Source organism: Sinohyriopsis cumingii, chromosome 15 (genome assembly GCF_028554795.1).
Source record: "Sinohyriopsis cumingii isolate HCF-2022 chromosome 15, ASM2855479v2, whole genome shotgun sequence".
Lineage (NCBI taxonomy): Eukaryota > Metazoa > Mollusca > Bivalvia > Unionida > Unionidae > Sinohyriopsis > Sinohyriopsis cumingii.
The window spans coordinates 133,141,041-133,168,728 of NC_142975.1; the positions used below are offsets into that span (position 1 = coordinate 133,141,041).

The window sequence follows — 27,688 nt, forward strand, 5'->3', positions numbered from 1 at the left end:
AGTGTGTGTGTGGTTTGGATTTTTAACTTAACTTTAACAATTTTTCAGTCATATCGCTACGATGTCTGCAGTGTGCCAGTTTATAGTGATGTCTATCAGTGGGGTATCATACCTCAGACATGTAGTATGATGTCCCACCCAGTCATATTATCCTGACACCAGGCCGACCAGTCCTAACACTAACCCTTTAATGATGAGCGCCTAGCGAGGCAGTTGTCAGTACCATTTTTGTAAGTCTTTGGTAAGACTCGGCCAGGGATCGAACCCGCGACCTCCCGCATCCGAGGCGGACGCTCTAACCACCAGGCCACCGGAGCGGTAAAAAACAGAACGTTTTTTATTCGACGCATGGTTACTATGGGACAGTTTTCAGTAGTAGGATTGATGTGGGTAGTTTTTATTATAAGTTGGTAGTAGGCCTAGTTTTAAAGAGGTCTATACAAACGCGAAAACTACGTCAGGTAGAACGGTGTAAGACTAAATTTTATTCATCCATTAACTTTACTATATTCTGATATACTCAAACAATCAAGATCTCCAGCGTCTGATGATAATCATGTTATTACCATTAAAAATAGTTCTTTAGTCATATTTGTAGGGCCAATTAATTTATATTCCTTATATATCTACACCAGGGCAGTTTGACTTTCGTCGGAGTAACTTCTTCCTGCATAATGAAAACTGATCGTGGAGGAAATTTATCTTTGTAAAAAGTCTCTTTAAAACAGCAGTGGATGTAATATGCAGTTGGTATTAGTCAATAAAAGACATCTATTTACTCGAACCCTGTGTCACTGGATTTGTATACAGTGAAGCCCATAAATAATAAAAACATAAATATAAATTTGATAATTCATTGAAGAAACACGAATTATATTATTAAAAACGGCTGAATCTATGTTTTCCCCCCATTTTGTCGATTGCTTGTCGCCATAGTTTTTCTCAAATTTCCTTTGTTTATGCGCTTTGTCTACCTTGAAGTAGGAATGATAATTATGTTACTATTAATATTTTTTGTTCGAATATACATAAATCAGCAGAACTTAAATGATAAATAAACAATTTCCTTTATTCGAATCAATAACAGATATATTTCATATTTTCTCGTGGCTGAAAGGCTCAAGTATTTTCACTAACTCGATGAAATGCATCGGTTATTCACTCGATATAAGCATACATATTGTAAATGTTGAAGGCAAGCTTATAATTATGTAAGTCAGTTTATGTTTTATATACATTATCAGTTGTATCATTCAGTTTATACTCGTATCTCTCATATTTACACCCGTACAACAAAAATGTTCAAAATAGTTGCAAGTGATAAAGGAAAACTCAGTAAATGATGGGCAAAGTCATGTTGACTTCTCTAGCAATATATTAAGATGTTTGTTCTTTAGAGGATAATGTTAAGAACTTGAGGAGGTTAACAAATCCAAGGTTCAGTTCTTTATGGTCGGGGTTTATGCATGGAAGATGTGAACATGGAACGTTTTGTAAACAATTTGCAATAATCATAAATCATGTTTCTTTCTCCCGCGTGCAAATCCTACGCTAAAATATAGTAACAGGCACTTAGGAACAAGATGACAAGAAATGGGAATAGTAGTTAGAAAACACGCACGCTCACGTGCATGGCTGTTCACAAGCCCACAAACTCATTATTTTTTCCTTATATGCATAACCCTAAGCAAAATATGAGATTGTAGAGCGCCACCTTAAAACAAATATGAAAAGTTTGCAATTATTCTTCTTATTTTCATATCATTATATATGCTTTTCTGAACACAATGGTACATTAACATTGAATTTATGCATGAAAACAAGCTACTTATGTGTATTTTGATCTTGCTTACACAATGTGCCTTGAGGCATTATTGTGTATGTGTAATGACCTTAATTATGGGGAAATTAGAAGTCTTAAAATACGTAATGGTGTCAAATTAAATTTTAAACTGTTGGATTGAGTGAAGGAAATATATAGGAAAAATGATTTTGTACATTTATTAGTATTCAAATTGAGAAATAAATGATGACAAAGCGAATTAGGACTGATTTGATGCTTGAGACATAAAAGTTTCAGCCATACAGCCAAAATTAAATCATAATAATAACACGTATGTGTTCTTTATAAGAGCGCTCTACAGACAATATGAACTTCTGAGAGAACGGTGGGTGAAAGGTGAAATTGTTTACATTTGCAACATGTACAATGGAGCAAATGCTGGTATACATCTATGTTACTTTCATATAGTATGGCTGAAATTTCTTTGGATATTGTACTTGTGGAAATTGCACATGATCTAAGAACACCATTAACTAAAATGTCTGCTCCCTTGTGCTAACTTATCAGCCTGAATTAGTGTAAAAGTACACTATATTTAGCAGTTATTAAAATAGTGAAGTTGAATTTTGCCATACTACAAAATACCAGCTTCTGAAAGTGCAAAAAAAAGGAATTACCAAATATATTAAATGTAAAAATGTTACTGGCTCATTTTTTACAATTTACCTCTGAAGTACAGGAAGTGAAAATTACCAAGAGAGTTAGCAGGTTTTTTCTTTTTAGAGGTGCACATCTGAACTAATGCCAAGTTGTACACACTATAACTCATATTACAGCCATCAATTATACAGAAAAATGAAGGGAACAAAATGTTCTTAGAACAATACCTAAGATATACAAGGTCTCTTTTTAAATGGCCAGTTTAACTAGTAAAGAAACCCAAGAAAACTCTTTTACTTGAACATTATAACCTTACGCAAAATCCAAAACTAGAGCACCACCTTAGGCAAAAACTGACTTTTGCCGTACTCGTGTCACATTATTATGACATATTATGGGATATAGTCATGTAAAACCCGTAGAAGTTAAGGTGTTTTTTTTTATTAACCCCGTCATAGGTTGACCACTGGGTCGGGGAAACATCCCAAGGTCACCTTACAAACAAACATTTCTGGTTATCAGATAATCTAGGGATAATACATATAATCTACACAACAACAACAAAAAACACACGCATACACATGCATATGGCACACAATCTAGGTGACTTCGTGATATTAAACTATCTTGTTCCTGTTTACCATCAAGTCAGATACAAGTTACATGTTCATTATTGAGGTCCATTTTTGAAGAAATTGGTCCTCTTTTTTATTTATTTTAGCAGTGTATTTTTCAATGTTCTTATGCATTGCAACTATTTGCTTAAAAGCAAAAATAGAAGGATTTTTCATATTGAATCTGCAAGTATAAATATAATATTTTGCTAAAATAAGCAAGAAATTACACAACCTGTCCAGTTCTTCACTTCCTAAAAATGTTTTTTTTTTTGACAAATCTACAATATTTGGGCAAAAAGGTGCAAAAGGTTCAATAAAACGGTACCAAAACTGTGAAATAATATTGGAATCACAAAAGAGATGCCCAATACTTTCATTTTCACCCTTACAGAAGTACATTTTTTTGTCATCCAATATGTTAATTATATTCAGAAAATCATCAGTAGCGATTATTCTATGGATTAATTTAAAGATGAAAGAGATCAACTTGGTATTCTTGGTACAGCATTGCATCCGGCTATAAATCTTCGACCACTCCTCACTACTTATATTTGTATTAAATACTTGCATCCAAGTTTCTTGCGTACCAGTGTGTTGTCTTTTAGCTTTTTTAACAGATCTTTTTAAACAAACTTAAGAATATTTTGTTTTTGCAATTTCATTATTTTATCCTCTTCCTTATCAAAATTATTATGTACTAAATGGTTTTGTTTTATGGCGTCTTTCTATGCTTTTGGAATTTTGGATATTAAGGAGAAGTATTTCAAGAAATCATCGCTTGTAGTTGTTTGTTTTATTATTTCAAAAGGTATTAAATTACCGTGGTTATCTACTAGATCATTCAGAATTTCAAAACCGGCTTCTGTCCAGGATTTGTATTGATAGAACATTTTAGGGAGGATGACAAAATTTAAAATACTCATGGATAGATACTCGTTTGGACTTTGCGGTTATTCTTTCCAGTTAGATACTGCCAAAATTACATCTCTCCAAAACCTCTTTTTATTGAGCTTACTAAATTCTTCTAATTTCCTTCTCCCTAAATTCCAAATATCCGTTTTATTTCTGAGTATAGTTGTATTAACTAAGTTTTGCCACGTTCCATTTTCGTTTTCCAGCAATCATTGTACCCATCTTATCTTAATATACCTAATGAATGAAAATATGTGTATCATATTTAGTCCTCCCTCGTTTTCAAGGGATACTAGTATATCACGTTTAATTTTCTCTACTTTTCCACAAATTTAAATAGTGTGCGATCTAGTTCTGCTTCAACTTTTGTTGATGGATTTGGAAGTGCTCAAAAAAGATGTATGAATATGGGCAGAACAATAGCTTTTACAACAATTACGTTACCCTTTATTGACATATGTCTTTTTAATCCAGCTTGTTAGTATTCGTTTTGCCTTTGTTAGTTTCTTCATATATTAATTTCTACCATTTGTTGTAAATCTAGAGAAAAATCTATGACAAGGAGTGTAAAGTTAGAAGAGGACCAACTTAGAACCATTTAGGTACATATTGATTCATTAGAAAATTTCCTGTTTCCAATCCGAATAGCTTTTGTTTTAGTTATGTTACATTTAGGTCCAGATAATAGAAGGAAACCTTGCAAGATATTCGTAGTTGCTTTAAGAGAAAGTTGAGATCCATCAAGACGAATAAAAGTGTCATCGGCATACTGGCTCAATTTATATTCACTGACGTCAAAGATTAGTCCCCGTACATGCACATTTTGCTTTAAAATTATAGCTAAAATCTCAACCCCAATGATAAACAAATAAGGTGCAAAGGGATCTCCTTGACGACATCATCTTTCAAGTCTAAGAAAGTGACATATGCCCATTATTTATAACACAACTTTCAGATTCATTACAAAACAGTTTAAACAGCTTACAAACGGAATCGCCAAAGTTAAAAGATTGTAAAGCTTCTTCCACAAAGGTCCAGTTAATTGAGTCAAAGGCTTTTTCAAAGTCTATTAACAGTAATAACCCATATCTATTTTCATTCTCAAGTTGGTCCATGATATCGTATAATAGCCTGGTATTTTCTCCAGTGAATCTACCCTTCATATATCTTTTTTGAGTATCACTGATTCTTGATGGAAGAACCTTTTTAATCCTAGCTGCAATGGCCCCCCGAATCAATCTTATAGTCAATATTTAAAAGTGATATAGGTCTCCAGTTTTTAAATAATTTTCTGTCTTTGTCTTCTATTGGTAGACATGTGATGACTCCTTGAGTCTGAAAATCTGAAAGTTTCCTATAGTATATGCGCAATTTATTGATCTGTATATAAATCCCCAAGAGACATCCAAAAGAATTTATACAACTCTACAGTTAATCCATCTGAACCAGGACTTTTTCCATTTTCCATCCATTTTAGAGACATACCGAGTTCATTAATTGCAAGCAGACCCTCGCATGATTCTCTTTCCTCTTGACTAAGTTTAATATTGTGATTAAAAAATATATTTCGAGTTTCTTGAGAAGCCTCATCATCAAGCTGAGCAATTCGACTTTGGTACAATTCCATGTAAAACTGTTTCCGAGCTTCTAATATATCTATTTGGCCAGATATCTTTGTCCCATCATCAAAAATAATTTCCTTTATTATTTTATTGACATATTTTTTTCAAGATGTAAAAAGTACTTTGTGCTCCCCCCCCCCCAAATTCTTACCATCTAGCTTTAGATCTTAATATAACACATTCAATGCTCTAATTCTGCTTTTTTCTCTCTACATTTTCCAGAGTTTCCCCATCTATGTTATTCGACAGTCCCGTTTCTCTTTTGTTTTCCTAATAAAATAACATATAGTTTCAGATCTTATTTTCATTTTTTATAATTTCAAAGAACATTTTATCTTTACAGGAAAGAGAAAGATGTAGAGAGTCATCCTTATTTCCCCCTACATAATATTCATTTACAGTGTAATTTATAAACTTTTTAACCAAATCAGTATACTCAATGTTCCTCAACAGCTGGGCATTAAATTTCCAATATCATTTTCCCCTTGGACACGTTGAAAAAGCCACACTCAAAACAATAGATAAATTTTCCGTATTATGCCCTGCTAATATACACGCATCAGCTGTATTCACATGAATGATATCCGATACAAGAAAGTAATATAATCTACTTTGTTTCAAGGGAGACCTTTGCCTCCAGGTACACATCTTGAAGTCTTGATTGGAATTTCGCCAGGGATCAATTAATTCCAATTCGTTTTGCAGATCTTGAATTGCTGCTCAAGACGGTTGGTGTTTGTCATGTAAAATATTATAAGTATCCAAATCTAAGTCTTGAACAATGTTACAGTCTCCGCACATTATAATTGATGAGTTCTCAAAAAATAAAATCTCCTTCTTTAACTTTAAAAAAAACTACGATTATCATCATTATAACCATACAAATTCAAGCAGAAGTTACGGTTAAGTATATTATCTGGATTCCCGGCGTCTGTTACTGAAAATCAACTAATTAAACGTTTTGGGTATGGATGGATATTATCAGAAGGTTTGTTCAAATTTCTCCATAATTTCTGAACCCCAGACAAATTTGTGAAGTAAGAAATCCAAGTTTATGACCAGTGACAGGAATATTTCGACAAATTAAAGGCCGTGCTTAATGGTGCGCCAGTTCTTTCATCTCCAAAGTTCATTCAAGTATTATAAAGGTCTGTTGGCGGAAGTACTGTAAACATTGTTAGAGCATGATTCAAGAAGATAAATAGCGTGGATCATCAAAGGCTCAAAAGTAATATAAAAGCACCAGATAAATTATTTCACAATAGTGTAGGAATTTCTGGCTTTGATATTTGCTTTGCTACATTTTGAAGTGTAAACTAGTTAAGCTCCTTCTTCGAGTATTGTATACGGTGATCACAACCCCCTTACTTTCATTAACAAAATGAAAAACAAAAATCATAAGTTGTTGAGATGGAGTTTGATTGCCTCGTTTTAGTTCATCGCGACATTCAAGACTTTTGGAATCCATTCGGAATATTATATACCTTTGGACTTGTTATTGTACATTTAGGATTATTTGGGATTTAATTCACATTACTGCATGTGTCTCTTTAATGTTCACCTTGTAACTTTAAGAATATTTTCCCTTGATTTTACTAAACTTGATGGTTTCGTGTGTTCTCTTACATTGTTTATGACCTAAAGTCATATCCGACGTATTTCAAGATTTCAACACATGGAAGCTTTGCTGTACTAATTCCTCAGTATTTCCATTCTCTGTATATTTGTTCATCTGAGTGACTAGGTACAATAACTGTTAGGCCCTCATTTTCAAAAATACCTTTAAAAGCATGATCGATGGTCTGTATTATGTGATCCCGATCACTGGACGATAAAGAGCTCGTTATGGTCACGTGATCTCTTCTGTTTCTCCTTTCAGGCTTGGAGTTATTGCTATTAGCTGTCACATATATTTTAGAATTTTCATCTTTCTCAAGCACATCTGACGTGTCACAACATTTGTCTATTTCATCTAGGGCTTCAATATTTAGGTCCCTTTCTTGTCCTTCACTCTGCTTTCTAATAGAAGAGCATGGGGTCATTCTTTTCATTTGTGGTCTGAAACATTCACGTACTTTGAAAATGATCACGAGTAAGGTTAGACAAGACACAAAAAAGAAAAATATAAAAATGGGTTTCAGATTAAAATATCTTATCCTATCTAAATATACGTTTACCTCTGGTTTCTCAGTTACGTTAACTATTCCTTTCAGTGAAATTGGAGTGACGAGTATTTCTTTAACCAAGGGTTGGTCTCCAAGAAAACTGTCTTCCTTAGTTGCTCCCTGAATGGTTCGCGTCATTTCATGCCTCATTTCTCCTTCGTCTGTTAGTTTAATATTGCCTATAAGTTTCTCATTATCGCTTACAAACCAATTGCTCTTATTTGAAAAGGTATGGATTTCCTTGCCACTGTATTCATCTGTTATGTTAGTAAATAAGGATCCTTGCTCCTGTGTATCCGTCGTTGTACTGAACCTTGCCTCAAACTCCATAGCTACCTCTAATAACGGTCTTTTAGTCTTAGTTGAAAATGTCCTTATTTCTTCGACTTCCTTTATAGTCAATGCAACACAAACACTCTTACTGCGGTCGCATCGAAAGAAAGGTGAGTCACATGAAGTGTTGCTTTCGCTGCATGTCGGGCGACCAGCGTAAATGATACTTCTAGCAAAAGCTTCCGACAAAGCGTCAATTGTCATTACGTTGCCGAGGCCCAGTGGAGAAAATAAGCTATGTTTTGCATCTCCGTAGTGTACTGGAAAATCCAAAGAAGGATTTATACCATTTACTTTCTGGATGGTCCTAAATTCTTCCCAGATGCAATCAATAAATGCGTGCAGGACAAAAAATACAGGGTCATCTGCTGATGTTTCTATTTTTGACATTTCCCCGCCAATCCAACTGTGAACTAAATTATGCTGTTCTTCAATGTTCCTATTTTCGGGATCATCAGGTGAAATGTTTGGACTGTTGATATTTTCTAAATACCGTTGGTTAAATATCTGAGTCAAGTTACTTTTATGAATGGGCCATCGTTTCCCACCAACCGTACGATAGAGTTCCCCCATCTGTGTTTTCCATCCCGCAAAAGGACCAGTCGTGACAAAACCGTCCCCGTTTCCGAAAAATTCGGATGACCACACGTACGATAATCGTGGTTGCTCCAACTCGGCGTCTAGAGTTGTGTCCCAGTATGGAATGGTCACCAAAGGCATCATTTCTCTTAATGCATTCTCAAACCTGAAATCAAGTTAAAAGTGTACAAGTCTACAAAATAATCTAATAATATATTCTGATTTAGAAAAATGAAAACACTAATGTCATTAACCATGGAATCATCGGTAGAAAAGGGTGACTGGCTTTTATGTATGTGTATCAAATGCCAAAGCACTGTTTATGCTCAAGCAGAAATGTATATATGTCTCGTGGACATGTTACAGGTACGTACGTACGTTTGTATGTATGTATGTATGTATGTATGTATGTGTGTGTGTGTATGTCCAATTATAGATCAATAAAAAAAAATCTAATTAAATAACAACAGGCTGGTACATAGACTCTTATGTATCTTTTCAAAGTCATTTTCTAAAATGCATCCCCGTTCTCCATAAGCAATGTTGCTCCTTTCTTAGTTATGTATAAAAAATTGATTCATCGTGTTTATCTTGATTCAGTCAGACGAGAGAAGGGTGTTATACTCAAAATTTCTACTGTTCCCGCTTTCTTCGTAAGAAACATCTATCAAATCACAATGAATTAAGATACACGGCTGTCGTTATAAGCATCCTCAACGGGCATCACCGTCGTCATTGTCATCATCAGCGTTGTTGAAATATGTCACGTGCCCCCTACAGAATTATTATTAACACCGGAGAAGGACAGACAATTTAAAGATTAATTAGCTCCGAGAACCCAGTCAGCAAGGCCGACGGTCTTGGTATATAAAACAGAAAATATTAAGGTGAAAGGTATAACAATTAAATAAACTTTATCACGGTATTCAACAATTACAGGACAATTTTCAATTCAATTGTTTCCAATCAAGACAAGATGTATTCAAATTGCATTATTTCATCACGCGAAATTAAAGGTGAGAGTGTTTCCTTCCCGTGTCCCTTCTATGGTACTAATCTGTAACTTCCACATTGTATTCCTTGTCGGTACGTCCGGTACCCTTGTTTCAGTTCTCCTGGCCCTCCTCGTCGGTATTTTCGGTACCCTTGTTTCCGTCTCCGGCCCTGAGCCTTCGCACTACGGCTCATTCTCCCGCCCGTCCACATCTTCTCCTCTCTCTAATTTCGGGTAGCGTCCTGCCTCAGAAAAATGTTTAAAATCTCGTCTGAAGTTCCTAGAACTCGTTTCCCGCTCATTTTGTGAGTGACCAATGAACTCTCGGTGTGAAGTCAAGTATCCCCAAACTTCTCTATGATTTATTCTTTCCACGTCCAAACGTGCGCTGTTATTTTTCCCAATGAATGTAACAGAATAATGTCTGGCTGCTTGAGAACCCCACCCCAAAATCTGACTATGTTAATTCTGATTGGATACCGATGGTCTCTTTTAAAGCTATATGTGGTAGTAGCACTGATACATTATGATGTCGGATTTCCGGTCTCTAAGCCTAAGCCGACCGGTGACATCACTGCTGATTGCAAAACAAACATAGTTTCTCACCAGAACGGCAAGGTTCTCGTTGAAGTAACCGTGGAATTTGACCGTAACGCAATGGCCAAGTCACGGTCAGATAGTTTCTTTTTTTCAGAATCAGTCTAAAGTCGTAATAGTATATACACGTATTGGCATTACCTAAAGTACTTTGAATTACGAATTCGATCCGAAGATATCTGTAAAAATGATAGCAGACATTGTTATCAATTTTCTCACACAACGTGACAAAGCATTTCCTAGTTATATTAAATTTTAATTGCAATGTTAAGCTTACTAGTTTGCATTGTAAGCCCAAAAAATAACAATGAAGAGAAGAAACAAATGAAAACACACTTCTCATTAAAACGTAGATTTATAGGTTACTGCATTTGTATGGGAATATATGAACGAACTTTTCGGACTGTATGAACTTTTTAAATCAGAGAAAAGGAGTTGATAGTTTCCGATACGAATGGAGTAACTTTTTAATTATTTACTCATTTTGCTATTCTACCTACGTCGTAAATATAAAAAGTACGTTACATGAAACAAAGTAATTAAAGTTATGCTGTGTTCCAAAATAAATACACAACCGTAGATTCGTTAATACACAATAACAATTTTAATGCGCAGATTGTACCGCCCAGCGACCTTTTAATTTCGTCGCGCGCTCGACATCAGTTTGAAAATGATTTGTTGTTTTGGCATACATAACATTTTAATTTAGAGTCATATTCTGAATGAACAACTTTTCCAGTTGGTTTGGAATGGATGGATTTTGTTGGGTTATTTTGTCGGTTCTACTCAATTCTGCTGGTTATGGACTGAATTTATTTGCTGTGTCAATTCCACGGAAAGTAAATGTAATTTCAGCAGGGAGGGACGGGTCTTTAATCAGCTGCATGTTATTTCTGTTTTGTTTTTGAATGTTTGGAATCAGAATTAATAAAAATAAAAATCTTTCCAGTTGAAATTTTTAGAAAGACGATATGGAATATCCAGTTCATTTCATATTGAGTACTGTAAGAAAACTGTAATTGCAGTTGGAAATGTAGTCGAAATTACAGTATAATTTCGTGATGTGTAATCAGCTTTTAGAACCCATGCCATAACTCATGTACTTTGGATTTACAGAAGTAAGAAAGTATATTTTTAGGAAATTCAAGATGCAAAAATATAAGCATATTTTTTGCCGTTCATATTACCAGCTAAAGAAGGCATATGTATGCCTTGTCACTTGCATGTTTTTGTAGGGACCCCAGTCATGTTATGACCTATAATGCGTCTATCGCTAGTCTAAATCCGGAACATTCGTGTCTAAAGAGATAAAGTGGAAGATTGCAAAGCAGCTGCTGTGTTTGACAGTTCATTCAACCAGCGGAAATTGGAAGTCTTCGTGGTCTTGGCTTATTGGCTCCGTGGCCCTAACATTTCTACAAATATCTTCAGTTGCATTTGTTCTCGAATTTAGTACTTTGACTTATAAAATGGCACGTCTCTAATAGATATGCGATAGCCTCAATATTCTTTTTCATGCAATTCTTATATACCCCGCAGAGCACTAGTCATAGTCTGAACCATTCCATTTACGAAAAGTTCTCCTAAATAGCTGTTTAAAATGATCAGAATAGCGTTTTCAATACTACGTCTCTCACGTTTGTTGGGCACATTACGAATATCACGTTCATTTGTTTGAACGTTTCTTCACAAACTGTAAAGTTTTCAGCAAACATTTGATGTTTTTTGAAACTTTCATTTTTGATACGGTAAACTCTTTCACCTCGTTCAATTCATCACCTCTACTTTCAAAAGACGAAACACCTTCTTTAGTTCATTTACAAACAAAACTAATACGCAAAAACATAAAGCGTCTACTATATGAGAGTTACATGTTTTGTTTACAAAACAATTCCTGACACACTCTACTATTTTAAAGGTCAGTGTGCATTATTAAGGTGTTCAGTATCGCAACATAATGAATGATTCTGATAATCTAAAGTTAACGGAGAGAAAAAGGAGTATATAATAATAAAATACACTTAAAGTCAAAGTAATAAAAATGTCCTTACAATCTGTGAAGAAAAGAAGAGAGAGAGAGAGAGAGAGAGAGAGAGAGAGAGATTTAAATAAAATTCTTCTGAAAACCTTATCGCCCAAACCCTCCCATAGGGTACGCTGTATGGCTTTCTGACACATAATTAATAAAGCCAATCCAAAACTGTTGAGGCCCGATGAGTGATTGAGGTATGTTTTGTACCTGCTGATTTGCCCATGTAAACAAAGTGGAGAGTAGGACATAACTTGCCTAACACTTACAAGAGGAGATAGACTCTATGCCATGGCAGAAATACCGGACCCCCGTGACCATTCAGGCGGGTGGAGGAACGGGCATGTATAGAAGCTATCAGGTCAAATTTGTTGGGTTTTACACTCTGGAATAAATAAATAAATAAATAAATAAATAGAAAATAAATAAACACACACACACACACACACACACACACATATATATATATATATATATATATATATATATATATATATATATATATATATATATATATATATATATATATATATATATATATATATATATATATATATATATATATATATATATATATATATATATATATATATATATATGAGAGTAAATAAACACATATCTGAATACTATCTTGAACATATTCTAGTTTTAGACGGATATGTATTCGTTGAATTCATAATTTCAAAAATCATTAACATGCTAACCCAATGGCTTTTCTATATGGACATTATTATTATTATTATTATTATTATTGATGCTGCTGTTGTTGTTATTTTTATAATGTTGACTATACTAACTATACAACATGTTTCTTTAATTGTTTACCGTATCATTTCTCATTAGATGGAAGGCTTTGTGAAAATTGTGTCTTTCCTCGTCGGTCAACATCCTGTACTCCTTCCTGATTCGAGGTCGATCAGGAAAGCGGAACAGACTATCCAACCACTCTTGATCTTTCTTACTAATTGAATAGTCCACCCCTATTGGTTGGCGGACTTGAGATATTGCGTAATCTATCAGAATAAACAATGGTAGTAATTTCTGCAAAGAAATAATGACATTGGTGAATTTCAAAATTATTTTCTTTTAAAAGTCAGTCAATTAATTAAAAAATCAATCCATCTGTTCATCCATAAGTCAAGTGACCTTGCTTTGTATGTATGTCCCGATATTGGCATTATTAATTAACGTCAGAGCGTACTTCTTATCTAAAATTTGGTTTATAGAATGATCACGAATGACGTCTCAACAGCCATATTTGTGGTATGCTGGCAGACTTACGGTTGAGTTTATAAGTTGATTTTGTCACAGCGTGCCTTGTTCAAAATGGTCAGTTTTGATGGTCGCATGCCGGTTGTCCACCGTCTAGGTAAAATATCGTCTGCTAATGACCTTAATGGGATGCATCTATTAGATGGATGCGGGAGGTCTTGGGTTCGATCCCCGGCCGAGTCGTACCAAAGACTTACAAAAATGGTACTAACAGCTGCCTCGCTTGGCGCTCAGCATTAAGAGGTTAGTGTTAGGACTGGTCGGCCTGGTGTCAGGATAATGTAACTGGGTGGGACATCATGCTTCATGTCTGCGGCATGATGCCCCAGTGCAAGAAATCACTATAAACTGTCACACTGCAGACATCGTAGCGATATGACTGAAAAATTGTTAAAGCTACTTTAAAAATCCAAATCACACATACACACACATCTATTAGATAGGGTTATTTTATGGTTGTTTTCGTTTAATGAACTGAAAGAATACATTATTGGACGGTTGTTCTTAGACTAAAGCAAGAAAGGTTGGTTACAAAAGGAACATGATTGTGTGCGGCAAGCGCCATGTAAAGAGAACAGTATACTCGATACAAATCTATTTTCATCAATGATATAAGCACAATTCATACTCTTTCAGAATATATCGCTGTCATAAGGCTGTTTTAACTTATACATAATCTAAACCTGAGTCAATCGTCCGCGCATTAATACGTCTTGCGTTCTTACTCTTCTCACAAATTCATATCCAATCCAAAACGATTGATACAAAACCAGACTTTGTATTGGGGCTCAGGCCGCGTGCTACCTCGTAACGTCGTCAGCCTTCTGACGAATCTACGCTTAAGCCATTGTTTAAAGTTTACAATGAAAAAGAATAAACATCACTTTTTAGTAAAGTGCACGCAACTACGTTGATCCTCATATACAAAACTCCAGTGGAAATTGTTATACATACATTGGTTTTGATCACGAAATATATTCAGTGTATCGTCTGATGTTTGATGATTTTAGGTCATATACTGATAGTGACATGCATGTCCTTACAAGGTTACGCTTGAAATTTCATTCCAGGTTATGGTAGACAATATTGACCAAAATTTACAAAACGTTGCTTATGATCCAGCTTATCCTATATAAATAGGTAAGCAATAATAGTTAAAGCATTTTTTAATTCAGTAATATTTCAGTACTAATAATAATATTAATAATAGATTCATATATATATATATATATATATATATATATATATATATATATATATATATATATATATATATATATATATATATATATATATATATATATATGGTCCACAATGCAATTAACATTCAGATAAATTGATATATATTTTTTATTTTTAATATCTATCCACATTTTAACTTAACTGACTTTAGTGTGTGTGTGTGATTTGGATTTTTAAAGTAGCTTTTAAAAACATTCAGTCATATCGCTACGACGTCTGCAGTGTGATAGTTTATAGTGATGTCTAGCACTGGGGCATCATGCCGCAGAAATGTAGCATCCATTCAGTCACGTTATCCTGACACCAGGCGGACCAGTCCTAACACTAACCTCGTAATGCTGACCGCCAAGCGAGGCAGATGTAAATATCCATTTTTGTAAGTCTTTGGTATGACTCAACCGGGATCGAACCCACGACCTCCCTCATTCGAGGCGGACGCTCTCATCACTAGGCCACCAGAGCGGTAACTGACATTAGTGCATTCAATTTAGTCATTGGATCCTTTATTTTGGTTGTAATATTCAGCCAGTGAAAGCGTGGGCATTCCATCGTATCACTAAATTGACATTTACGTGTATTGCCATATGTGCGTGTATCCATACTAAAGTTTGTGTGTGTGAGTGTGTGTGTGTGTGTGTGTGTGTGTGTGTGTAATTTTTATTTTTAACGTAGCTTTAAAAAACAAATTGTCATATCGCTACGACGCCTGCAGTGTGGCAGTTTATAGGGATGTCTAGCACTATCGCAGACATGTAACATGATGTCCTACCCAGTCACATTATCCTGACACCAGGCCGACCAGTGCTAACACTAACCTCTTAATGCTGAGCGCCAAGCGAGGCAACTGTTAGTACCGTCTTTGCAAGTCTTTGATATGACTCGGGAATTTAGACGAACCATATCATTGAACATAATTTCTTGATGGTTCTTTTCTATCACAAATCTTCAGATCTTCATTAATTATAAGCGTGAAAGAAGAGGCAAATCTTTAAAAGAAACAATATTTTTCTTGCCATTGTACGTGTTTACATCACTGGTTAGAAAGTTTTCAAAGAAAATCGATTGTACTTATATGTGGCGATTGGGGTTAGAAATGGCACTTGGGGCATTTGGTGAATTTAAGATGAGAATGGAACTGGGGGGGGGGGGGGGCATAAGTGGAATTTAACATGGGAATGACACTTGGAGGCATAAGGAAAATTTGTCATGTGGTTTCTATGGACAAACAAAACAAAGACATACACAGAAAAACAAGCAGGCAAGCAAACAAGCTACTGAGTGTCCCTAATAAGGGCCGTTGGGTTTGTTAAATTGAGTTAACGTACGGAACATCGCATTGGTCTTCTTCTCTCTCTCAAACTCTGTCTGACATTCGGACCGCACATATCAAGACACTCTTAGACAGCCTTGCCTCTCCAAGTCAATCCTTCCTTTCCAAACAGCCGTATCTGTTATGTTCGTGAAAACCCATGACGATTTCACATTCACATACATGGGATAGTCTGGCACAGGGTTTTCCACTTCACTTTCTTCTTCTCTTCTTTTCCTATTTTCTGGATTAGTATTGGTTCGTCTTCATTTTTGGCAGGGTTTTACTTCATATTTTGAAGCTGTCTCCTTTTCTTTTTTCCTTTGATCGGGTCTGTTGTTTCTTACTGCACTCTGAAGACCAATGTCCTTTCTCCTGACAATGATAACAGGTATCTTAACCTTTGTCTCTTGTTACTTCTGTCTTGCTTTTGATGTTGTGGACTAGACATTCTGTATACTATATATATATATATATATATATATATATATATATATATATATATATATATATATATATATATATATATATATATATATATATATATATATATATATATATATATATATATATCCAGTTTCACAGCACCGATGAAAAAGCTACGCTTTACATGGCCCACGTTTCTCCTCTGATACGGAGCGGACAACGCAGAAAATTGTTATTACTGGTGCACAAACTTCTCAGCACCCAAGCATTGCTTCATCCAAATAAACAACGACCAAGACCAGATGTGTTTAGCCCGAGCCGTCATCGTGGGAAAAACGTATGCCTAGAAGAACGCAATGGCAGAATGGAACAGAGACTGGGAGAACATTCGAAAATCGGACAGAGTCACAACGAAGTAGAACACCTATCACTACAAGCTGGCCTATCCAGAGACCTGTGACATTCCTGAAATACAAACATTGCAAGATGTCTTGGTTCCAGGCTACGCGTTAAAAGTGCACCCTCAAGAGGAGCTGGATCATGTTTCGTGGCAAAGATTTCCCCAGTGAATAATACATTCACGTCTCTCATCAAGAAGACCATTACGATGTCATTACCTGTCACACAGACACAAGTTAAGTGATAAATGCCATGCTCTGCCTTGCGATTTCAGCGATGCCGTATCCTGGACACTTCTCTACTTCTACCACTATGGCTATGGAAAGAGAAGCTGCACATGCAAAACCTTATTATTGCGAAAGTGATGCCACTCATTCCTGGTTTTCATAATCAACGCGATACCGTGCGCCTACAACCCTCGGATCTCATCCATGCCTGAGAAAACTTCTCTTGGGTATCATCGACTGTTTTTGCTCCTGAAAAAAGATGTCACTCAAAAGAAGCCATCACTCTTCCCCAAGAAAAGAAAAAGAAAGGGAAAGGAACGAAAAGAAAAATAACGGTACCGTTGTCAAAACACCAGAAAGAACGCTTTGCAAGTCATCGAAATGTTTCTCGCGAAGAAGTATCCCATCAGTCAAAAGGAAAATATGTTGGTTCAACGCGGAGGATTTTATAGCCTTGCTGTTAGGGTTCATGTTCACGTCGTGTCGGTCCTGTCGAAATCCCATCTATCATGTGAAAACAACTCATACAAACAGCCCCGAAAGAAATCATTGATACAGTGTTTGAATGTTGTTTGAATGTTTTCAAAGGAACGATACCTTTATCAAAACACCAGAAATAACACTTAGCAAAGCATCGAAACGTTATTTGCCAAATGGTAAAAAATAAAATTCCCATCAGTCAAAAGAAAGATGTTGATGCAACGTGTTGTTTTTACCCATGCTGAAAGGACCCTTGATTAAAGGACTGAATGGAGTGCTGCTTGGGGGAATTGTTGAAGGTTGTCTTACTCTCTGGTATATAAGAAGATATAAAGGACCCCATGCGCGGAAAGGCTTAATAGATCTACTTTGGAATATCATGGAAGGACGAAAGCTGACTTTAGTGCCCCACAAACGATCACTATGTTTGTTTATTTCCTTGTTTGTTTGCGTACGTATACGTTTTGTATATCCCTATTAAACACCTTTACCTCTGTATACGCCTTTATGTCATTCTTATGCCCCCATGTCAAATTTCCCTTAACCTCCCAAGTGCCATTCCCATGTTAAATTACCCTTATGCCCCCAAGTGCCATTCCCGTGTTAAATTATCCTTATGCCCCCAAGTGCCATTCCCGTGTTAAATTACCCTTATGCCCCCAAGTGCCATTCCCGTGTTAAATTACCCTCATGCCCCCAAGTGCCATTCCCATGTTAAATTACCCTTATGCCCCCAAGTGCCATTCCCATGTTAAATTACCCTTATCCTCCCAAGTGCCATTCCCATGTTAAATTACCCTTATCCTCCCAAGTGCCATTCCCATGTTAAATTACCCTTATGCCCCCATGTGTCATTCCCATGTTAAATTACCCTTATGCCCCCAAGTGCCATTCCCATGTTAAATTACCCTTATGCCCCCAAGTGCCATTCTCGTGTTAAATTACCCTCATGCCCCCAAGTGCCATTCCCGTGTTAAATTACCCGTATGCCCCCAAGTGCCATTCCCATGTTAAATTACCCTTATGCCCCCATGTGTCATTCCCATGTTAAATTACCCTTATGCTCCCAAGTGCCATTCCCATGTTAAATTACCCTTATGCCCCCAAGTGCCATTCCCGTGTTAAATTACCCTTATGCCCCCAAGTGCCATTCCCGTGTTAAATTACCCTTATGCCCCCAAGTGCCATTCCCATGTTAAATTACCCTTATGCCCCCATGTGTCATTCCCATGTTAAATTACCCTTGCCTCATATAACTGCTATCGATTGCTACCGAAACAGGATATGTTATGCGTAAAGGTATTAATGGACGTGTTGCTTTAGCTCTCTCTAATCTATATTTATGTATGTAATTCCAGTTAGCATAGCATAATTTAATTTGGATGGAAAAGCTAATAATGAAACTGAAAACAAAAAGACATTTCTTCTGGATAATTAGTGTGCATTTTTCTTGAATAGATCATTAGTGCCCGAGTTTCACAAGCCTCCTCCACTACTTCCTTCCTCTAGCGCAACATGCAGTGTGATCGATTTCCCAAGTCTACATTCCAATTACTAAACATAGTAACTAGTTTTGTTAACAGATAAGAACATGAAAATTGTCATAAATATTCCTGAGATGTCACTGACAAATGTACAGCTTAAACAACGCTGGAACAGATCAGGATCATGTACTTCAAATGTCAAAAAGTTAAAAAGTTTACATATTCAACTGACTCCAATAGCCGTGAAGCTGCTTTTCAGTAATATTTTCCTTAATTTTTGGAGAAATAATTTCAAAGAATAATATTTATTTTATTTTTTTTTTTCAATCATTCAGTCTTAGCCTTAAGTTAATTTTATTTCTATCCCCTAAGTCTTTCAAATTCACCGTAAGCAGGTATATTTCAGGCCAAATGCTGCCACAGGGCATGTTGTATGAGGAAGTGTAATCTAGTCACAGTTCGATTATTTTCGTACATAGCATCAGCATTCATGTAACATTTTATTCAGAAAACCATAAGGAACATATAAAAGAGAGAAGAGAAATTGTACGAATATTTCAAACGGTCTACAGATTCTACTCCTGTATTTCGTATTCATGCGCGGAGTTTAAGAAAAGTAATCCCCTCAATCTTCCCTGCTTTTAATCCTTGTAGTGAAAACATATATATATATATATATATATATATATATATATATATATATATATATATATATATATATATATATATATATATATATATATATATATATATATATATGGTATAACGGTACCAAATGAGCAAGTCCAGGTGGGCGGAGCTTAAGGTGTATGGAACATTGTATTCAGAATTAAAGAACAACACTAGCTGTGATTGGTGCATTATGTAAGAGTTGTACTTTCTGTTTGGCTTTAAAAAAATGTTGAGCCTCTTGGCAACATGTGAGTTTGTGTTAATTTCTATCTAGATCATATTTGTATTTTTTATGATTTTTTAAAAATATGGTACACATGGCTGAAAATGTGCTTGTTGTGACTAGATAACTCTTACCCCTGTCTAGTTCCAGTAGAGTTATCTCTCTTAAATGCAATGGAGTACCTGGTTATGTCATTGTCAAATTGACAATCTAGCATTGTTCTATATGACAGTGTGTGACATGCATGCCCAAGTAGGACAGAAAGTATATTTATTTCACAAAACATTAGCATTGAGGTATATGGAAAAACAATTGGTACCGTGATACCATATCCTATTTTCGACGACTCTTTTTGGCATGTCCTGTCTGTGGCGTTGGGGCTGAATTACCCGTTTTGACATCGGTGTGAAGCGAATTCATTGGTGTTTCACTGAGTCCAAAGAGCTCTTTTATTGCATCGATCAACATGATTTTCCGCGCATTGAGTAACGCTTGTTTGGGACTTTGTCGATGAGTATGTCAGGCGGAAATTCATGTCCTTGCGTTATGGCATCATTTGCTAAAGCATATAATTCTTTTATTAAAAAAACCTGTACGAAAGAGTGATGAGTGTTGGAAAGTAATTTGTGAATATGTCGATTTATAATTTTTTTTAAAAAAATGGTTGGTTGAGAAATTAAGCGCCTTTATATTTAGGTCATCTTTTTGTCAGTTCGCAACTGACTGTGAAATTGTACTAGATGTCAAAGGAACCACCCAAACCTATTTTTAAAACTCGTCAATGACACAAAACAGATATTTGTAACATCGTTGCAATTTGATTCATGATATGTTCGTCTGACCTCGTGGAAATTGTCGTCAAATGCGTTTGCCTAACGTGTACTTCGATTGTTCTTGCAACCGTTATCGTATCTCCGAAGAAATAGAATTTTCTTAAGTGTCAACCTAATCTCTCTTTCTCTGTCTTGCTGAAAGGAAAATCCTTTCAATACGTTCTCTCTTTCTTGGCCAAGGAAACCATTCCTTTTAATACGTTCCAACAACAATTACACACAGAACCGATGATTAATTTAGGTACTTTCTGAAATGTATCTTCGCAACAGGGCATTCCCTTTGACTATAGCACTGACAAGACGCCCAAGTGTTGGGCTAAACGAGGAGGATGGTCATTTTTCCGTTTTCGGTGGGAACTTTGGAAATCGATACTGTGACTGAACTCTTTGAGAGGAATTAAAGTGACTCGGCTCGAATATGTCTTCTTTCATACCAGGATTCGACTCAAACGTTTGTTGGGACGATATACCAGCCTGATTTTGGGCACACTGGACAATAAACTCATGTCAAGGGACTAAATTATTCAAGTTCTGCACAGACACTCAATGTTCGATGCAAAACAACAATGTTCTTTGGTTTTACTTCCCACTTCTATATAAAAGTACACTCCAAAGACCCATGATAATGTCTTTTATCCTTCATGTTTTTGTTTACTTGACACAGTATAATCATCTAGTTCTGTAGAACTAGAAAGTGGTGTTGCAACCGTTCGTGGGTTAAAATAGCAACTATTTACAGCAAATACGAAAATGTAGTTAAATATATCATAGATTCATTTCTCCCCAGATGTTGATACTATGGACCGAACTGTCATTGAAGTTACACCTAAGTCTAATATTCATTCATTCACTACTAGCTTGAACACCAAACCTCAAGTTACACTTATGTCGCATATTCAATCATTCACTGTTAGCTTGAAGACCAAACCTCAAGTTACACCTATGTCGCATATTCAATCCTTGACTGTTAGCTTGAACACCAAACCTCAAGTTATATCTAAGTCTAATATTCATTCATTCACTACTAGCGTGAACACCAAAACTCAAGTTACATATAAGTCTAATATTTATTCTTTCATTCACTACTGGCTTGAACATCAAACCTCAAGTTACACCTAAGTCTAACATTCATTCACTGCTAGCTTGAACACCATACCTTAATTCGGACTAAATAACCTTGAATTTTACGGTGAAAGGTTAGGTGTGTGCCAGCGTTCGAAGTTTTCTAGAAATTAACTCGCTCGCAGGTTATACATGAAAATAATTATAGCGTACTACTTAGCGAGATTCAATAATATGATATATATATATATATATATATATATATATATATATATATATATATATATATATATATATATATATATATATATATATATATATATATATATATATATATAATCTCCCATGAATAATTTAAGAAGACAGCATCAATGCATCAATGTTTCTTCGCAAACTCTGTACTTGACGCAAAACTCAAGTACATTTGTTGCAAAGTTCGGAACTAAAATGTTTTGCCGTACCATTAGCCAGTAAAATAGCAGAACAATGTATGTTGTTTGTTGTTTTGATATGTAAACCCATACAATGAACAGCTGTAAAATATTCGAAAACTTCATCCTTAGTCAAGTTCTGTACTCGTTTGACAGCATCTCGCTATCTTTTCACCATTTGTTCAATCGATGAATCAAGTCACAGGATAATGGATGTTGTAACAACCTTAAACTACACGAAAAACCTTATTGTAAACGAAATTCCGGTCTTGTTTTTAGTGTAGTAATGCCTCGGTCTTATTGTCAATCGACATCACATTACTATAGGTAACATTTCACTGAGCGTATCAAACTTAGGACAAAAAACAAAACAAAACGAAAACATTAAATTTGCAAAAGAAAGTTAGGAACCTAATTGACCCAATGCAACATTTACATTGGATATGTTGACGCACATTTTCAGCTAATCTTTATCAAAGCGACACCTGGTAGCAGGCCAGTCAGTTATTGAGTCCAGGTTGATAAGACGAATAGCAAAGTGAATAAACAGACTGGATGCAGCATTGACCATGAATCTTTTGTAACACACTTGAAAGTAAAAAATGCCAATCACCCAAGGGCTCGATAATATAAAAATGCGTGTTGGTTAGTAAAATGACTATCACCAGACTTTTTCTTCTCTCCATATTGTTCAATGTTTATAAAAGACCATAGTACCACACAAAGTTTAATTCCCAGAAGAGTGTCAGTGTGTGAGGGTGCTAGTCAGTAAGGCGACCAGTAGCCGTGGGTCAGTATGAGGCTTTCTTGGTCAGTCGGTGCCAATGATTTTAATATTACCTTTCCGTTTTAAACCCCCCCCCCCCCGACAACCCCCCACCCCGGCTCAACCTACGAATTAATGTTATATTTCCCTTGTCCAGATAGGACGATGCTGATGTTAACATAATGGACTAATGTTCCATTCCTTTTGTCAGCATAAGGACATGTTTTCAATGTGGTGGCTGTAATGTTTAATTCCCCGAAGTATAGTTCATTCAGACCTTTCTCTGTGATCTTCGCCATACCAGCTCCATATAACGTTAATGCAAACTATTATAAGCTCCAATCGAAGCTGCTAAAGTTGCTGATTGGCTGACAGGTCAGTCAGCATTCTTAATAGAAATACAGATTATATAAATGCGCATTTCCACTTGCTCATTTCCATTTTTGACCGACCACAAAAAATAATAGGAAAAATCTATCAAACTGTGACACAAACTCAACGAAGACATAACCATAGATTACAGTATCGGCTTTGACACCAATATATTCTGCCACTTCTAAAGAATATCATAAATATGTTCACATGTATCACTTATGCGCATACAGTGGAACGGACAGACGAGCAATACCAATCGGTGACAGTCAACAGAACAGACCTTGATCAAACTCGTTCGGTGTAGATCTCTCAGAGTCCGTCTTTTCGCGATATATTCTAAATCTTCTCTCAAATAGCTAAGAACACGTTTACAAATGTTCTCGCTTGTTCCTGGGCACGCTTGTCATAACAAAAATCAGCGGATCATACCTCGGCATCTTCTGCCAGCTTTGTTCTTTGTAGTATTACCTCTTAAGAGATCGTGTAAGGTCTCAATCGATAACGAGGTTCTTGTCGGTTCTTGAACAAAGTGCTTTACGTTACCATAAGAACAGTTCTTTGTTCAAGAACTGGTCCCCGTGCCTAGCCCAAAGACACCCAGAGACACACGAGAGTCTATTTAAACGAGACTCCCAAATCCTTGTAAGGCGATAATCTCACGGAGCCACGATTGCACGAGACTTGATTCCGTGATGAGACTGAATTTATTCCAGTTCAGCGACAAGTCTGACTTAATCTGTCGAAAGGGTTGTTGTTGTTGTAGGGATTAACGCCATTTTTCAGCACACGATAGGCTATACATGGCGGCCAGTATTAATGGTGGAGGAAGAACCCGAGAATACCCCGGAAAGAACCACCGACCCTCGAGAAGCTACTGGCAAGCTTTCTCACATACCCACATTGGCCGAACCCGAGACTCGAACCTACGCAGACAGAGGTGAGATGGCAGTGATCCGTAACGGAGAGCGCTTTAGACCACTCGGCCACTCGGGGCCCCCTGTCGAAAGGGGCTACTGATGGTATAACACATATCTAAAACATATGTCAGGGTCTTATGAGAAAAGAGTTTGCTAATGTATTGCAGGTAATAGCAATCCCTTTATATGCTTTCACGGCTGTATGGTCCGATATTTAAACCACTCCTTGATGTGGTCACTTGACTTATCTAAGTATGTAAATGGCAGGGGTTTGTTTTATTTTGTGGTGACTCTCCAAACTCTATTTTTATTCGTATAGCAATTTTCAAATTTAGGACCATAATTTCGAGTCTAATTATATTAAATAAGAGGAAGGTTGGCATCATGTAAAAACTCGTGATGTAAAATTACGGTATATTTTCTTTCAAAGTTGTATTTATTATAACAGAAAAGACCCTCAAATGTTTCATTGCTTTGAATATTGCAGTCTTCCGTACAAAGAACGAATTCCTTGCTTGATAAAATTATGATCAATTCCAAATTCCAACTCTTGTAATCTTGCTTTAGGTTATCATTTTACTCCATTTTTCTCAGCATATCGAAACATATTTATTACCACGACGACTCAGTTGACTGTAGCAGCAGAAATCTATTTTCGGATTTTGTGATATTATTGATTTCTATCTTGACATCTCTCCATATACGTACTTTCAAGAATTAGAAATGTCATATATTTTGCATTTCCGCTTCCAAATATATATTTTTTCCTTTCACTTGTTATATTCATTTTAATCGTGAGAGAGAGAGAGAGAGAGAGAGAGAGAGAGAGAGAGAGATTATTTTGTAATGTGGATTGAATAATAGATTATTGATTATCTCATTATAGCTACACTGTCTAAAGCATTCCAAATTTACATGTTGGGTTATTTGCATGACTTCAGATTCAAATTTTGATGTAGATGGAATGAAGTATCTAAAATTTATACTCACAAATGCATTCATTTCTGCGTATTCTTATCAAAAGAAACAATCCAGAACACTGTTATCAAAGTACTATCCATTTTCCGCATAATCTGAGTACATATAGTACACTAAACATAGTAAACATCAAGCAGGACTTGTGTGCCTGAACTGATCAAATACCACCTTACTTCCGGGTTCTACATGTACATCAAGTCGATCAGGTAAGTAAAATTTCTTCCATGTCACAATAACGTACAGAACTCATGGTATGTCACGCACTGCACATATGCTGAAATGATAACATCATTACATCGTACCTAAATAGTATTGGTGGTATAATAATAATAATAATAATAATAATAATAATAATAATAATTCTTTGCAGCATAACTCATTGACTCTTGGAAGAAATTTAACTTTTAACAGGTGACGGTCTACACGACCAAGGTAAAAACAGCAACAACCACTAAACAATCAAGAAAACAGTCAAAATATAAAGCAAGCTACAAACTTGACAGATGATTGCCCATTCTGACTTGAACCACGTGTTTCTTTTGACAGAATAAATAGTAGTATATTTTTAATGAAATAACCCGGCACCAAACAGAACAAATTATAGAAAATATGGATAACAATGATATTGAGTAACATGTATCGGTTATTGAAGTTACACAAAAAAATATTCGTGTAGACAATTTGGTTCGACAAGATCGTCGACCCGCTAAAGCAAGGAGTCTACGCAAACAGTTTTCAGTATTAATTCAATAACCGGTTTATTTTATTGTGGCTCTTATATTATTTGATCTTAAAGTAACGGAAAAGAGCAAAATCAAACAAGTTTGGTGAAATTCAACACATTATTTATGTGTCAAGAATAAAAAGTGAAAATCTAAAATAAAATTTTATTATTGTGAAAAAAGTCCCAAACAGTCCTGAAAGTTCTATCACAAGTCCAAATGTATAAAATTCAATTGATTTCCAGTGGTATTCCAAATGTGTTCATGTGCCTATTGTCTCAACCATACTAGTGTGGCAGTGGCCTGGATTGTGGCGATGTAGTAGGATCTTTAGATGTATTACAACACTATAATCCACAATGTCCTTGTCTGAATACACTACAGTTCCAAATTAATCATAGTCTTATAAAATTATTGATGAGCACTTTGTATTTCCAATGCAGGTTAATTTGAATAATAAATCCAGCCAAACTAAAAACAACACACACCAGTAAGACTGATTCTGCTTCAAGATGTTAAGGCAAGAATTAGTAATTTCTCAAGTAAACAACGTAAAAGAACTAAGACATAATAATAGAGCCCCAAATCTTCCTCCTCTCTAAAACATTTCCAGGTGGAAATCTGATATCCTAGACCCAGACACAACTAAACTGTTTACTTCCATTGAAAATAATCTGAATATTTATTCCACTCACAGAAAAATATTAACTATGTAGTATGTTGTTTACAAAATAAATGTCCCTGGTCAGGTACACAGTGAACTTGACTTTCGACACGGTCAAGTACAAAATACAGATATACACATCAATATAGCCATTAAGAAAAGCCAACAAATAATATAGATTAAACAAATATAGCGATGATATATTTTGAACCAAATAAATACATAACCAACGTTATTTTGGACGCCACTATTGAATAAAACCGAAATACATTAAAAAAACTGACAAATTAATTTGTAATTCCCCCTCTAGTGCCTGTGACTTCCTTCGTCCTTCCGTCACTTACACAATCTCGTATCTGTCGTTTCGTCCGTTCTTCCCTCACTCAGATAATATCTTGTATGTCGTTTCGTCCGTCCTTCCATCACTAACACAATCGCGTGACCTAGTCTCACAAATTTAGATGGATTGTCATGATACTTGATAACATTATGGTCATCTTTTGACCTGCATCTATCTGCAGTGTATGACAAACAAGCAATTAGTCTAACATTTTTAAATTGTTTGCCGGTAACTGTTATAACTATGATTAGAAGAAGTGCGTATGAACAAATCGCTTTACTTCCTCGATTTTGTTAGTAATTGCAATATTTGTTTTGCAAATGATTGATGTGCGTGATATAAACTTGTGAATGAATTTAGTCTCATGTGTTTTTACAGATCGCGGTAAAACTTCGTACACACTATTGTCTAAAGCTTTTGTTTGATTTTTCTTTCACTGGGTGTAGTTTATAACTCATTATTATAAGCGGAAATAGTCTGATGAAGATGTGCATACTGACTTTGCCTTGGGGCTAGATATTGTGTATGACAGGCTATCGTAAACGCGACCAGTCTCAAAGGTTAGAATGGACACT

General features: G+C 35.7%; 1 protein-coding gene across 1 annotated transcript; it reads right to left on the reverse strand.

Moving 5' to 3' along the window:
- Positions 1-2,868: 2,868 nt before the first annotated feature.
- LOC149782804 (uncharacterized) lies at positions 2,869-25,527 on the reverse strand. The gene is made up of 4 exons (XM_089934321.1): positions 25,400-25,527; positions 13,117-13,332; positions 12,561-12,676; positions 2,869-8,837 (listed from the first exon to the last, which is right to left on the reverse strand). Exons 1-4 carry the CDS (start codon positions 25,409-25,411, stop codon positions 7,295-7,297), a joined length of 1,887 nt encoding a protein of 628 aa, XP_089790447.1. The 5' UTR covers positions 25,412-25,527; the 3' UTR covers positions 2,869-7,294.
- Between the last annotated feature and the right edge of the window lie 2,161 nt (positions 25,528-27,688).

Coding starts and splice junctions, on each gene's coding strand:
- LOC149782804 (XM_089934321.1), bottom strand. Junction 12,677..13,116: donor ATCTAATGAGAAATGATACG/GTAAACAATTAA, acceptor TATTTATTCCAG/AGTGTAAAACCCAACAAATT. Junction 8,838..12,560: donor CATAGAGTCTATCTCCTCTT/GTAAGTGTTAGG, acceptor ACTTGATTTCAG/GTTTGAGAATGCATTAAGAG.